This window comes from Trichogramma pretiosum, unplaced genomic scaffold (genome assembly GCF_000599845.2).
Source record: "Trichogramma pretiosum strain Unisexual culture from Peru unplaced genomic scaffold, Tpre_2.0 scaffold37, whole genome shotgun sequence".
NCBI classification, from domain to species: domain Eukaryota; kingdom Metazoa; phylum Arthropoda; class Insecta; order Hymenoptera; family Trichogrammatidae; genus Trichogramma; species Trichogramma pretiosum.
In genome coordinates this window covers 653810-668549 of record NW_019641622.1, presented here as the reverse complement: position 1 = coordinate 668549, position 14740 = coordinate 653810, and the positions used below count along the sequence as shown (strand labels likewise).

At 40.9% G+C, this 14740-nt stretch overlaps 4 protein-coding genes across 11 annotated transcripts in view; 2 read left to right on the top strand and 2 right to left on the bottom strand.

The window, feature by feature from the left end:
* The first annotated feature begins 2448 nt into the window (after positions 1-2448).
* LOC106656901 (CTL-like protein 2) lies at positions 2449-5487 on the top strand. Of its 2 annotated transcripts, XM_014378075.2 has the most exons (7): positions 2449-2669; positions 2966-3133; positions 3211-3289; positions 3409-3678; positions 4204-4834; positions 4910-5208; positions 5406-5487. In XM_014378075.2, coding segments are annotated over exons 2-7 (1422 nt in total). In that variant the 5' UTR covers positions 2449-2669; positions 2966-2991; the 3' UTR covers positions 5407-5487. The 2 variants fall into 2 exon arrangements, with proteins under 2 accessions (XP_014233561.1, XP_014233558.1); XM_014378072.2 differs by lacking the exon at positions 5406-5487 and having other exon boundaries at positions 4910-5347.
* On the bottom strand, positions 5219-6768 carry LOC106656902 (trypsin-7-like). Its single transcript, XM_014378076.2, has 2 exons — positions 6257-6768; positions 5219-6195 (listed from the first exon to the last, which is right to left on the bottom strand). The coding sequence occupies exons 1-2, from the start codon at positions 6306-6308 to the stop codon at positions 5312-5314; spliced, it is 936 nt and encodes a 311-aa protein (XP_014233562.1). The 5' UTR covers positions 6309-6768; the 3' UTR covers positions 5219-5311.
* A 39-nt stretch (positions 6769-6807) lies between these two features.
* LOC106656984 (CTL-like protein 2) lies at positions 6808-10198 on the top strand. Its single transcript, XM_014378210.2, has 7 exons — positions 6808-6999; positions 7066-7234; positions 7363-7441; positions 7537-7806; positions 8906-9229; positions 9299-9581; positions 9659-10198. The coding sequence occupies exons 2-7, from the start codon at positions 7105-7107 to the stop codon at positions 9986-9988; spliced, it is 1416 nt and encodes a 471-aa protein (XP_014233696.1). The 5' UTR covers positions 6808-6999; positions 7066-7104; the 3' UTR covers positions 9989-10198.
* A 609-nt stretch (positions 10199-10807) lies between these two features.
* LOC106657087 (F-actin-monooxygenase Mical) overlaps positions 10808-14740 on the bottom strand; it is an 83520-nt gene continuing 79587 nt past the window's right edge. For 5 of the 7 annotated variants that reach the window (XM_023458953.1, XM_023458955.1, XM_023458956.1 and 2 more), the window contains 3 exons: positions 13880-14033; positions 13364-13801; positions 12725-13254 (listed from right to left, as the gene is read on the bottom strand). In XM_023458953.1, coding sequence (XP_023314721.1) covers positions 12911-13254; positions 13364-13801; positions 13880-14033 — 936 coding nt within the window. In that variant the 3' untranslated portion in view covers positions 12725-12910. Of the gene's footprint in view, positions 11951-12724; positions 13255-13363; positions 13802-13879; positions 14034-14740 lie in introns of those variants that run through there. The other 2 variants (XM_023458957.1, XM_023458959.1) reach the window with 2 other exon arrangements.

The following is a 14740-nucleotide window of genomic DNA, read 5'->3' as shown; positions in this document are numbered from 1 at the left end:
TTTGTTGTCAGGTCTGCCAACAGACCTCAATATTCCAGACAGAGACATCCTCTATAAAATATTCTCTGCCATTGGCCTCAATAACCACACACACTTCATAGCATCAACACGAAACTGGACACACAAAAAGACAATCCCTACAAACAGCAATAGTATTCTTAAAACTCTATCACTTGTTTTTAAATGAGGATCCCCAAATATCCGTGAACACATCATATCTCAAGCACACAAACTTTCAACCACTAATTCTCAAACCCTTTTCATTTCAGGTGATGCAACTAAGCTCTCTCTTCGCCCATTATGGCCCAAAGAAATCCATCTTCTTCTCAATAAAGCTCGCTCAATATCCCAACAGATCAATTTTGCCACACCAATTGTGCGTAATCTCACTGTCTTCATGCGCAAAACCACAAACAAAAAATATGCGAGTAACTAATTCTGATGTAAAATTTAATGCTCTTTTAGAATCTGATCTCAGATTTTTGAAAAAGTGATCAGGTCAAAAGTTACACTTGATTATACCCAAAAAAAACATGATTTTGAAAAAAAATTGTTTTTATTTTTCGACTTTCCAAATGGAAACCATTTGAAATCTTAAAAGTTTCGTGCAAATATCGCGTCCTCGATACCTAAACTAAAAGTTAGTGGGGTTTAGATTGAAGAAAATAAAGTTAAAAAATACACTTTTTTCTCAATTCCTTCGTTTTTGAGTAAAAATTCGATGAGTTTTCATTCAATTTTGCGAGTTTCGACCGCTATTTTTTATGTTCAAACATTAATTTTTTCAATCGGTACCCCACTAACTTTCAGTTTAGATATCGAGGACGCGATATTTGCACGAAACTTTTGAGATTTCAAATGGTTTCGATTTGGAAAGTCGAAAAATAAAAAAAATTATTTTTCAAAATCACGTTTTTTTTTATAAAATCAAGTTTAACTTTTGACCTAATCATTTTTTCGAAAATCTGAGATCAGATTCTGAAAGGGCATTCAATTTTACATTAGAATTAGGTACTCGCATATTTTTTGATTTTTACCAAAAATTCAGTGGACGAATAAAGGGTTGAAAAAACGTCTTCTTTGGATTTAATGGGTTCAGGGCTAACAGGGGGCTTAAATCTATATTTTCTAAAAATTGCTGACACATGAAATTTTATGAAAATTGACTCTCACCAATAAAACTGGTGATTTTTCATACCTTTGAAAACATGTTTTCATACTCATATTAGAGTTATGTGCTTATGGTATATGTACAGCTCCTATCGCGTAGCTTACAGGCCTAAAAAATTAGAATGAGGTTTGTCGTAGAATTCCCAGAGTATCGTTTAATGAACTCACTCTAAACTTTTCATACTTCTTCAGTGCATGTGTGATCATGGTCACAACCACTATCCGTGACAAAACAGCGTGAATGCTTCATGACTCCATCTATGATTCGTGCACACAAACAACGACGTGGAGACAACAACTTGAGACTAACTACGTTTTATGTATGATTTCATATTATTACGCGCTCGTATCAATCAAGTATCAAATAAAATCTCTGCATGAACCAAGACGAAATTTTACCTGCGACAAGAATTCTTGATTTTCTTGCCGCACGACGAAAAATTTCTTGCCCCAGGTATAATGTCATCTTGGTTCATGAAATCCTATAATTCTTGAGCCAACCACAGCGGATTTCATGCCAGAGTTCGTAAATTTCTATCAGTATACGTTTTTTTATGTTTTTTACGTTTGAGATTCATTAGTTATAATACCGCTCGAAAGCTCTTCTCGTCTCCTTTTTTTTGGGCATTTAACTAATATTAATATTAGATAAAAATAGGCTTCTTTATAAACAGGCGGAAGGTAAATAAATCATTTATAAAAAGAAATCTAACTCGAGCGCATTGGTAAAATTGGCATTGCCCTCGTCCTAAAATCAAATGAACCTTTCCTTTCGCTTTTCACTTAATTGCCCAGTCGCCGAGTTGATGACCGCAGAGTTGACGACCACCGAGTTCGGGTCCAGGGCAATCTCCGCGCCCTTATCCTCCTGCGTCAGGTACTCGCCCTTGTGGCCCGACATGTTAATATCACAAAAATAATCATAACATATCTTGTAATGCGGTCGTATGTTAGATGATAATTTCTTCGGTGGTCGTATAAGCTCGCAGATTTACCCGATGCAGAGAAAAATTCGGAAAAGAGATACGCGCACGCATACATATTGCACGTCGCAACTGCTATACCATGATGCGTTCGCGCTATAGAGATGCAGTCAAGCCGGTTCTAGAATTCGCGCACTCACACTATTACCGGAACGTACATACTCGTGCGTGCGTATATGCATACATCCTCGCAGGTGACTTTATTAATCCTACATTGCGCTCGTGTGTGCATGCACTATAGAGCCAGGCACATAGACGCACACACATACCTTCGCATGCCCGAGCATAACAAGGTTTTTCTCAGTCGCGAAGTTATGAACGACGCGTTATAACGTTATACATAGCGCATCGAGAAAAACGTAATATCGTGGAAACGCAGTATCGCGCGAGATATTGACATCGAAGCTGCGACAATTGTATACTTTTGGTGCTTCAACGTCGATCTCGCCATGAGTCGCTTGTGATATATCGTATATTATAGCTTTTGCCAAAGTTTCGCCAAGTGTAAGTGCTGAGGTGAGCAAGCAAATCACTATATTCTTATCGGTCATCGATCGTTCGATTCGATGGTGGTTTACAAACATTCTCTTTTCCCGCCCTTCGTACCTCAATACATTTCGAACCAATTGAATTTCTCTTTGTTTGAGAAAACGTTTTGATACATTACGCGTTACCGTACGTTGATTGCGATGCGCAGCAGCAGCTGCGTTATATAACGTTCACGCCAACGGTATTAGCCGCCAATATATCCATTGTGAAGGAAAAATAATAAACATAAAAATAACAACAACGTTGTGAAATTATCGCTGCAGCGTTTACTAATGAACGAGTCCGCAAAATGGAGAGTGACACATTACTGCTGGTCAACGAAAGGCCGGGAATGCCCAACATCCTCGGCAAGGGACGGCGCATTACCGATTCGACCTACATCTATACCCTGACGATCACCGTCTGCTTCTGGATTGCCCTGCTGATATTCGGTAAAGCTCGAATTTTTTTCACTTTTGATCTTGTCTGCATTGAAGAGTTCAACAATTATATTCTTACTGTATGGCAGCTCGAGTGACCGGCAACAGCGATAAAATACTGTCGGAGGATTTATCGGCAAAAATCGTCGCTACGCTCACCGTATCCAGGTACTTTTATTTACAATGTAACAAGATTCGTTTCGCCAAGAGACGCAATAGAGCTCAAAAATTTGCAATTCAAATGACGCTTCGGCTAATACACGTATACACGTTATATATACCAACAGAATTTTCACGATAATCGGCTTCACGCTCGTGGCGGGACTGTGCTGCCTCGCTTACGTGGCGATCTTGCGCAAGGTCGGCCACTTCGTCAGCCTCGTGTTTGGCGTTTCCTGGCTGCCCTTCGTCGCCAGCGTCATCTTCCTCGCCACCTGGCCGAATTTCTTCACCCTCTACGGCCTGCTGACGACCCTCTGCAGCGCCATCATCACCCAGGTGCTAATACACTCGGAATGGTTCTATCTGCCGGAAGCCATAATACGAGAGACATGCAGGTATGTATAAAAGGGAGGAAGTTTTTTGTTTAAGCTATTACCCTGGTAGAAATGCTCAACATGAGTGAAAGCCTGATGATCGAAAAATTAAAATTTTTCGTAATAAATGAACTTTGATCGGTATGTTTTTCACAACTTTTTTGTTTTAATTATGTTTCAAATATCGAGTGAATATTAAATTATCGAAAAATGACAATTGAATAGTTTCATACAAGTTAAACCAACCACTTTGAATGAGACAACATTTAATCTTTCACCACTAGATGGCAAGTACATATATTTCTATAAATCTACAAGTGGTAAAGTGAAAACAATTGTATGACACGGAGTCTATATGGTTGTATGTATGTATGTATGTTCTATAAAGTATGTGGTGTACAGTGTATTCAGTTATAATGGCCCTTTCATGTCCAAAAAACTTTTTCCCTGGCTAAAAACTAACCTCTGAGCATTTCTCCTAGCAGGATAAAATCGCACGAAAAACCACGATAACTAATTCCAGGGGACATTTTTTCTTGTCGACAGATTTCTCAGGGCCAACGGTCGTTTGGTCATGTTCTCGCTGATGTGGTACAAGCTGTGCCTGCTCGTGGTCACCCTCGGCACTTTCGGCCACCTCTACCTTCAGACCTTGACCGTGCTCGACGAGGACGGCCTCGAGGAGTTGCCGATCTACGTCAAGGTGCTGACTCTGCTCAACGTCATGATCACGCATTGGGTCACCTGGGTGTTTCTCAACTTCGGCCAGATGGTCATTGCCGGGACGATGGCCACTCGTTTCTGGGCCTCGAGGAACGACAAAGCGGTGGAGCCAGCCGAAGCCGATAATAGAAATAAAAACGTCGTCGGCGAGTGCTTCAAGCTCGTCGGCAAGTATCACATAGGCACGGCTGCCAATGGCGCCTGGATATTCGGCACTTTCTACAGCCTCATGACGCTCGCTCGTGTGCTCGAGGAAAAGCTGAGGGAGAACCGGCGCAACAAGAAGCTCTGGTGGCTCGTCGTGGCGAATCTCTTCGACGCGGTGGTGCTGCGCTTCACCATGTGCAGCGCCGTGAGCGTGTGCGCGATACACGCCCAAAACTACGAGAAGTCCGTGGCTATAGCCGTGGGCCATCTGACCAGACACACGAGAAAGTGTCTTCTCATCGCCAAGGTATAATAATATAAATAGTAATAAATAAAGCCAAAGGCAATAAACGCAAAATTAACGAGTTTTCTTCCCGCCCAGATGACCGAGTGGATCCTCCTGATCGGCACGATGACCATCTACTTCCTCCTTCTCATACTCACTCTGGGCTCGGTCGATCCGGAAATCGACCCGGAGGAGTTCAACGTGATCGTCGCTTTCATCGCCGCGGGCTCGCTCATGTTCATTCTGCCGACTTTCGCCATGCTCTCGACGGGCTTCAACGCGCTGCTGCTCTGCATCCTCGAGGACGAGGACTTGAACGACGGCAGCCCCGACAAACCCTACAGAATGAACGAGGAGCTGCGCGAAGCCATGGCCAGATCGGGACCCCCCACCTGGTATCGACAATGTTATTGAGAATAATGTTACGATGTAGTCGAATTGTGCTATTGTTGTATTAACGACGTTCTTATTGAAATTTCATGTAATAACGATCGATTATTATTTGTATTGTATAAAACTGTTTTCTAACTCGTATGGCTGGTTCTTGTCCTTCATGAAATCCGGACTGATGTAATTCAGATAACTGTTGCAGACCTGCTCGGTGCTCAGCTGCTGCTCCCTGATGAAAGCCAATCGGCAGTCCTCCTTGCGGTAGTGCAGATTCTTGCCGATCGTCGCATCGATCCAGTCGCGATAATATGCGATCTCCGTGAATACCGTCGGAAACTTGGGATCGGCGCAGCCGTGAGCCCAGGCCACAATACCGGCGAGCTTACCCGCCACAACCAATGGCCCTCCGGAGTCACCCTGGCACGTGTTGTTGCCACCCACGCCCAGATGTCCGGCGCACACCTGACCCTCGTGTATTCCATCCGTGTCTCGATAGGCCTTCTGGCAGTCGTCCCAGTCGACGATCGGCACCTGGGCCTGCTTGAGATTCACCGGGTAGGCCACGTGATTCTCGTGCTCGAGGCCCCAGCCCGTGACGGTGCCCCACTCGCCGACCTCCAGCGGCTCGTCCTTCGAGAACAGCCGAATGGCTCGCTGACGCGGACCCAGGTGTATCGGCGGCTTCACCCGCACTATGGCGATGTCGTGGGCCAGAGAGCACGGGTTGTAGCATTCGTAGACGTGGGCCTCCTGGACCGTGTGCACGTGGCCGTTCTTCTCGCGGTACGAGCTGCCCGCGCGGATGGTGATCTGCGAGAGATCGAAGCCGTGGACGCAGTGAGCCGCGGTGATGACGTAGTGACGGTCGAGGATCGAGCCACCGCAGTTGTGACGGTTGGCGTACTCGATGGAGACCTGATGAGGGTGAGAGGCGATCGACGTGTGGTGGCCTTCGACAATGCGAGGTCGAGCAGGCTCGGGTGTACAGTCGACTATCAGAATTGAAATCAATAAAGGTACTCTACTGTTTTTTTGTCTACGAATTTTTCTTACCTCCGCCAAAGTATTTGAACGTAATATACAGTAATATAATGATTCCTCTCATCTTAAAAAAATAGATGTTCAACAATTTTGAATTAGCCAAGTCGGCTATATAGACTATAAAAACGTCGAGTGCGCATTATTTGCCCGAGCAAAACGAAAGCTTGCGTACATCGATAAGCTTGTGGTGTATGTACGTATTTATACGACGCGATCGTGAGTCACGTTTACCGATAAAGTCATATCTAATTGCGTTTTTCGCACCAGTTCCGGATAAAAAATGTCGTGGTGTAGCGACGACGAAAATTTACACATTGTCGCATCTCTGCACGGTGAATTAAAAGTGTACTTTTAGTAGTAGAAAAATCGTGAATGCATACGATACATCCAAGCCCCGTAATATCGCCATGTATACATTGTGCATACGGCACGCACATACACACGCAACGAGCTGCCCGTACGGCTTCGCGCGATCGTCGTCCCCCCTCTTCTCCGTGTATGCGTGAAAAAGCATCGGCTTTAAGCCTTACAGACTCGGATTTGCAACTTCTCTTGCATGACATTCGTATAAGTATACGAGAGTGCATAACATACAGCATGTATAGCATAGCGCGTATAAACGAGAGTGGCGGTGCGCGCGTCTAATAGTCGCGCCGTTTATAGTCGACGGGCTCCAGTGGTGATGCGTGAAAATTCCATGGCACCGGCGACGATCGTTACGAGGTGTTGCAGCGCTCATATTTGTAATATCTCAGGTGAGTTTGATTTCGCGAGACGATTCATTGAGATTTTTAACGATTATTTACTTTCTTTCTCGCTAGAATTTTTTATATAGAGAACTTTAAAAAAGGCTCGTGAAAATGGAGAGCGACAGTCTATTGATCCCGCGCAATCCCAATATTTTGGAGAAAAGAAGGAGCCCGACCGATACCGCCTATACGGTCTTTTTTTGGATGGTACTGCCGTGCTGGATCGCCACCGGTATTTACGGTAAGAGTTTGATTTTTCGATCGATTTCGATCGCAACTGCAACTCACGAGCGCGGCATTTTTCGCATTATTATTAATTTATTATTAATTTATCGCTACTGGCGCACCGATACGCATACGTGCACGCAGCTTACGTAACAGGAGACTCGAGCAAATTATTACCGCCAGACGTTGCGGATGAAATCGAGCAAGCTCTCACTACCTCAAGGCAAGTGTGTTATAGTATATCGTCGCGAATAATATCATCCACGGCAATTCTCGTAACAACGTTAATTTTATCTCCTCCTCTTCTCCTTCTCGCAGGCTACTGATCATCGTCGGCTTCGTCCTGCTGACCTCACTGTACTCGCTGCTGTTCGTCGTGGTGCTGCTGAAGTTCCGCAACATCAGCGTGGGTGTGTTGGGCCTGTGCTGGATGCCCGTGGCGACCTGCATCGTCCTGGCCGCCCTCTATCCGACCGTCTGGGCGTTTTACGCGCTCGCCGCCTCGGTCTGCAGCGCCGTGCTCACCCACGTGCTCATACACACCGAGTGGTTCTACCTGACCGAGGCCATCGTCAAGGAGACTTGCCAGTGAGTCTGACCATACATCGTACATATCTCTGGTAGAAATTTTCAGCACCTTGAAATAAAAGCGTTCAGTACCGAGTGTTCCATTTTTCAATTTATATATAGAGTTATTTTAACTTTGCCACTTGCAGATTTACGGTTACAAGTTACTCGCCAACTAGCGGTAAAAACGTAAAGTGGTATTCTCATAATAAATTTGGTTGAAAACTGGCTCAAATTTTTTAAAACAGTTAAAGGGTCATTTTTAGGTCATTTGAATTATTGTCAACATAATTGTAACAGAAAATCACAAAAAACAAGCCAATCATCAAGACTTATTAATGTTGAACTACTTGATAAATTGTCACTTTGTTAGCTTATATAAATTATGCATACGTCGAAAAAATTTTTTTAAAATACTTTTTGATAGCAACAAAACTAAGCTTTTATAAGAAAACATGCACTTGGTTATAAAAAAATAGTTATATTCCTGAAAAAAGTAGTAAAGCCACAAAAATGTGAATCGTTTAGGACGGTCCACCCTACTGAGTCATCAACACTTCTAAACTCGATTAAATTTGTATTTTTAAGGGATTTAAAGTTTTAGATAGAAGTTTTAGAAATGTATCGTGTCGGTAAATGCGTAAGAAACTCACTGCTTTTAATTAAATTAAGATAAAACGTTTAAATCAAAATTATTGGGGATTAATAAAGTCGGTCGAATTCCAAATGACCTTTTGCAAAATGAGCTCCATGATATAGACAAAAACCAATAACTGACTTATACAAATGTTTTCACTTTGCCACTAGTAGATTTAGAGATAAAAGTACTCGCCATATCGCGGTGGATGCTTAAAATGAGATTATCGTATTTAAAGTGATTGAACATTTTTAAAACAATTAAATTGTCATAATTAGGTCATTTCAAGTTCGCACAATATTTGAAGCAAGATTGTAACGCAGAAAAATTTCTAAAACAAGCCAATTAAAGTATAATAAAACATTGTAATCATTTTTTGATCACCAGGCTTTTATTAATTTTGAGCATTTTTACTAGGAATATCATAATTTTTTTAATAATTACAATTCCACCCTTTATTTATTATTTTTTGATAAAACCCAGACTACTGAGTCAAAATGGAAAGATCGTCCTGTACACGGTGCTGTTCTACTTGCTCGGCCTGCTGCTCGTGGTGTTCGGCGCCACGACCCACATGTTCCTCGCGACGATCGAGGACGAGGACGAGCCCGAACTGCGCCCGGCCCACGTCGACTTCATGATGGCCCTGAACTTCGTGGCCAGCAGCTGGATACCCTGGTCGGTGTCGAATTTCGCCCAGCTGGTCATCGCCGGCACCTTCGCCAGCTGCTACTGGGACGCCGACAAGGCCTCGATGCATCATCAGTCCCGGGACACGGTCACGGCTTTCATCAAGATCGCCGCCAAGTAAGCGTTCGTTCATTTTATTTTCAAGAAAATGCGAGACTTTAATTTTTTTTCATTTACGATGTGTAGGTATCACATTGGCACCATGACCCACGGGGCCTGGATCTTCGGCGTTTTAACGGCAATCGGGACGATCGTCAAGCTGTTGATCGACTCGTTCCGCCAACGGGGCCGCGACCTCAAGCTCATTCTTCTGACCGTGAGCAATTTGTTCGACGCGGTCGTGCTGCGATTCACGATGTGCAGTGCCATCACCATGTGTGCCGTTCACGGCCAGGATTACATGGAGTCCGCCGCGTTGGCGGCCGATCACTTGGCGAGACACACCAAGCGCTGTCTGCTCATGGCCAAAGTACGATTTATTCATTATCATTATTAAAAAGAGAAAAAAGAACATAATTTATTGAAATGAAAATTCGTTCGTGACAGATGACCGAATGGATTCTCTTCATGGGCGTCATCTTCATCTCGCTGCTCACGATGTTCTGCACTTCCGGCTACCTGTCTTCCACCGTCGAGCCCGAGGATCTCAACGTGCTCATGGTCTTCATCGCTCTGGGCTCGCTCATTTTCGTGCTGCCCGTCTTCTCGCTCCTCGCCACGGGCTTCAACACGATTCTGCTCTGCGTCCTCGAGGACGCCGACCAGAACGATGGCAGCTACGAGAAACCCTACCACATGCGACCCGAGCTGCGAACGGCCCTGGAAATCGACGGACCGCCCGATTGGTATCAGCGCGGTGGCAAATACATCTGCTAACGAGTGTTCGAACGCTAGTATTTTTCCAATTTGCAAAACGTGCGACTGAATTATTTATCGTATTACGTGTGATATCGAGAGTTACGTTGAAAGTAAAAAAAAATGCGAACATTGAGTGGTTACGAGAGCAGACTCAACGAGAAGATTGAATAATTTATACGATTTCGTATGGTAATTCAAAATTTGTTGATACGATTACTTGAATGTATTATTTTTTAATAAAAAAAGTATTGACATCTACGTTAACCGTACGAAAAAAGTTTTGATGAATGTCACTTTTAATAATAAATACTACTGATTTTTTTTCAATATAAAAGCTTTATTAAAATTAGCGCAATGGTAAGCAACTCAAAGTTGAACGTTCGTGTATAATCGTCGAAGTTAGTATAATTTTTTTCACAGTTATGAGAAATACTTGATTGAAGGAAAAGTCTCAGAAGAACACAATTGCGTTGACTCTGTTTATTTATTATTTTGTACAAATCATACAAGCTTATATTTTAGTTTTTTTTTTAATGCAAATTGTTAAATAAAAGTTCGTATGTATTTACATGTGCCAGAGGTACATGAATTAATGTATAAAGTACTACTTAACTGTAGCTCGGCATCAAATATATGTTTTAATTCAATAAATTACTCTACTTTAAAATTTGAAGATTAAAATCTTGTTGGGATACAACCACATACATTTTTAATAAAAGAAAACACTATTTTGACTTTTATTCATTCGACTAGGTTTTATGAATTATAAATTATATTATAAGTATACGTTAAGGCTACATATTTTTTCAATGTAACTTGTGTAAGTAAAATTTAATTTATCTTTTATTACAATTAAATTCCACATGATTAAGTTCGTAAATTTTTTTCTCTTAAAATTTTAATGTTTTGATTGAGAACATGATTGTTTCACATCTTTTTTCTTTTTTTTTTTAACTAGCACTCTTTCGAAATTAAATGCCGTTTAATTTTTTAGCATTAAAAACTTTATAATTCAAATCAATAAATACAGACAAAATGCAAAACCGAAATTTGGCAGTGCGCAAAATGATTATTTCAAGCTGTAACACACCTGCAAAAATGAATTTAATTGCATAAAAATTCTGAAGGAATAAGATTTTCATAGATACGCTGGTTGTACCGTGAAATTTAAATAGATATATAATCATTGAATGGATGGTACACGTCATATCATTAAAAATACTCTCAACATGATTTTTCGCGTAAAAAATTGACTATGCAATGACTTAATTGATCATTTCGAACCATAATTTACAACGTTTCAATATCCCTTCGTACTTATCTTATTATAACGCTACCAGTCTCTTTTTTTTCCTTAACGAACATAAAAAATATAGACACTCTCGTTGAACTATACATATCACACATTTATCGGCTCAATATCATGGAAGAAAAATATTTTTTCTTTATCCGCATTTTTGTTTTGCACGCATGACACATTCTTATTCTCTGGTACGAACTGCGATACTTCGTAAAAAGAGACAGTGTTAAACTACAGACAAATTCACTAATTTATAATTCACTCATTAAGAAAGCATGAAACACCTTTCATCTTCCTTTACATTGATCTTTTTCATCTTAAACATTTAAAGACTGGCTATCATTTGACATAAAAATACATTCGTATACGCAAAACATATAAAGTAATAAATTCGTCGTGAAAAAATAAATTTACTTAGACGTAGAGTTATTCTTTCGCATTTCCTTTAAAGAAAAATAATTGCAACGAGACAATACACAGTATGGTGTATGATGGACTGAATCGAAAATGAACATGAATATGGGGTATTTTATTCTCAGTTCGATTCTGTCGAATGAACACAAATTACAATTTTACGAGTAATGTACTAAACGGAATACTTGGATCCGATCTTGCTCGGTGTTAGACTAAGACCTTTCTGCTGCATTTGGGATTCGAAATCTCGATCTTCGTCCCGATACCTGTTAAATTCAAAAATAATAATTAGTCAAGGATCAAATACTTCGTATGATTCAATAAGCTATAAAATACAAGACTAAAAAAGAAAACTAAAGTGCAAGAAAGCTTTTAATACAGAGAAATTGATTGATAAAATATAAAATATAATTTTCAACTCAACGATAATCAACGCGAAAAATTTACTTCATCAACTATTAACCCTATCCCATTGTTTTTTACTGATCAGCGATAAGCGCGTTTGGCTTACCGATAATCTTCGATATCTGCAATTGATTGCAGAGGAGTGTAATGCTAAGCGAAGCCAATAAAACACCCTCTGCCCGTGAATGATGTTTTTCACTCGTGTGCGAAGCAAGCCTTTAACTTTGAGTTGGATAAAAGTCATAGATTTTCAAAATGCAAATGTAATTGAATGATTTTCAAAAATGTTCGAATTGTTAAGTGAAACGATATAAGCGAATGAAAACGATTGATAAATTTAGTTTTGACTCTACTTCAGACTTCATTCATTCTTGAAACTTCAGTAAAGATATTAAATGTTAAATTTCTCGTAAAGATGTGTGTTCCTTCTTAAATGATATCTATGTGATAAACTGTGAGATAAATCTTGAAAAGAATTTGCAAAATAATCATGCGAAAAGAAAACAAGTCAATATAGACGTGCATACGTGAAACAAATATATTTAAAAAAAAATAATAATATTTTTCATCCATAAAATTTTTTATAAAATTCTAACAAAAACAACAAATTGAAAATATTGCACTGTGGACATTATCAATAAAAAAATATACGTATAAAAATAAATAACATAAGATATAGATATAAAAGAGCGCGAATAGACAATACAAATATGTTGCGATTCCTGAACAATTTGAATCGTAGAAATTAAAATAAATTCTTTTAAATTACGTAACAAAGAGTATCTACAAATAGATATAGACAACAGCACCATGTACAACGGTCATGCATAAGCATAGTAGTGATTGAAACAAAAAAGAAACAGAAAATAAATCAATATAAAAGCGTAAAATTGAACGACAAAGTTAGCGAGAAATGTGGTAAGCGTGTAGGCGAGCAAAATGGCCAAAAGAACGTAGGCGACAAGTAATCTGAAACTCGACGACGACCAGAAAGCCCAAATGGCCGTCGAGTTCGCTTTAACATGCGTCGGACACGAGGGTCTACGGCACCTTTGTCGTTCTTCCTCTAGCAGTGCTATCAGCGAGTCGCGTTTCGCAACGATTTCTAGCATCTCGGTTAAGATCTCGCCTTCTTTCTTCACATCGGCGCTTGTTTTCTTCCCATCTGCACAGTCACACAAAAATAATTGTATTTTTTTTGTACCCATTATTAATTACCCTGCGAGGATTGTGCGTGAATTAATCAGGTGGGGGCATCGGTGGTGTCAACCTACCATCGTCGGCCAATCGTTCCCTCAGCTCCTGCTGCAGTCGATCGTGACGATCCTCCAGCTGCACCTCCTGAGCCCTGACCAGCAGCTCCTTCTCGTATCTTCGCAACTCGGTCCGCTCGCGCATCAGGTCGAACCATTCGCGCAGCAGATCGGCCTCCTCGCGATCCGACGACTCGCCCTCGCCTCTCAACGACTTTTCCACGCTCACCCCGCGACTCTCGAGCTCGCGCTGTTTGACGTCCGTCTCCTCCAGTTTGCGCTGTATCTCTTGGGCCATTCGCAGACGTTTGAGCTGCGCCTGCCTCGCCAATTTTTTGGCGTTCTTGTATCGGCGAGATATGCTGTTGCTCGAACCGTCGGTGCCGTTCGCGTTTTTCAGCACCTGTTGCGAGCTCGAAAGCATTGCAGTTTTCGAGTCCTCGTCCGATAGACTGTCTTCTGTGAATTTGATTAGATACTCGAGTAGTCACGAGGAAATGTAAACATCAACAGGAATTTGGGTGGGAAATCCCTTACCGTAAGCGTTAGATGGTAAGATGTAGTCCATCGGCGGAGGTGGTACGGGCGGTGGTGAAGGCAGAGAGTCGATCGAGAAGTTACCGATGTGCAACATACCCTCGCACACACTCTTCGGTCGTTTATCCAATGGAGATGTTCCTGTTTTGTCAAGCTGAAAATAAAAATCCGGAGGCGTTAAAAATCGTACGAAATATTCACCAAGTGGACAATCTAGCGTTGCAAAATTGTTGATCGATGGAACTGCGCTCATAAGTCGATTCGAAAACTACCTGATTCGATGCGATGATAAATAAACAAATGAATCGAACGAATGAGATTCCGGTCAAACAAAAATTGTGATTTTGAGCGCAGTCGTGAAAACTTTTGCAGCGAAGAGAGTCCCAAAATTACTAGATCACAACGTGATCATTTTTCCAAAATCCAAACTAAATGTATATCTGATTCAATCGGTTAGATGCGATGATACAAAAAAACTCTGAGACACAACTATTGTGTACATGTAATATTTTTACGGTGTTGGTGCTTCAACAAGTTTTTTTTATAAAATTTTACATTAAAGAAAAAACTCGTTTATCTAATGATTTCAAGGGTGGTAAGGGGGGGTGAACTCTGCACACACAAACTTTCTAACTCAACGAAACAAAACTTTATCAAGCATAAAAAATTATTAAAAGTAATTAGAACTGAAAGCGTTAAGAAACATCAAAACTGAGATTAAGAAAAAAAGAAGCTTGGCTAAATGCAAAGAAAAAAAATTCATTTTTGTCGTGTGATTTTTGTAAATGTAAAAAATTATTAATCGTATTTACAGATAATATCAACTTCGTGAACAGAAGTTGTATGCATAAGCTGCGAATA

Coding starts and splice junctions, on each gene's coding strand:
- LOC106656902 (XM_014378076.2), bottom strand. CDS start 6,308: ATGAGAGGAATCATTATATTACTGTATATTACGTTCAAATACTTTGGC. Junction 6,196..6,256: donor GTTCAAATACTTTGGCGGAG/GTAAGAAAAATT, acceptor CAATTCTGATAG/TCGACTGTACACCCGAGCCT.
- LOC106656984 (XM_014378210.2), top strand. CDS start 7,105: ATGGAGAGCGACAGTCTATTGATCCCGCGCAATCCCAATATTTTGGAG. Junction 7,235..7,362: donor GATCGCCACCGGTATTTACG/GTAAGAGTTTGA, acceptor ACGTGCACGCAG/CTTACGTAACAGGAGACTCG. Junction 7,442..7,536: donor CAAGCTCTCACTACCTCAAG/GCAAGTGTGTTA, acceptor TCCTTCTCGCAG/GCTACTGATCATCGTCGGCT.
- LOC106656901 (XM_014378072.2), top strand. CDS start 2,992: ATGGAGAGTGACACATTACTGCTGGTCAACGAAAGGCCGGGAATGCCC. Junction 3,134..3,210: donor GATTGCCCTGCTGATATTCG/GTAAAGCTCGAA, acceptor ACTGTATGGCAG/CTCGAGTGACCGGCAACAGC. Junction 3,290..3,408: donor GCTACGCTCACCGTATCCAG/GTACTTTTATTT, acceptor ATATACCAACAG/AATTTTCACGATAATCGGCT.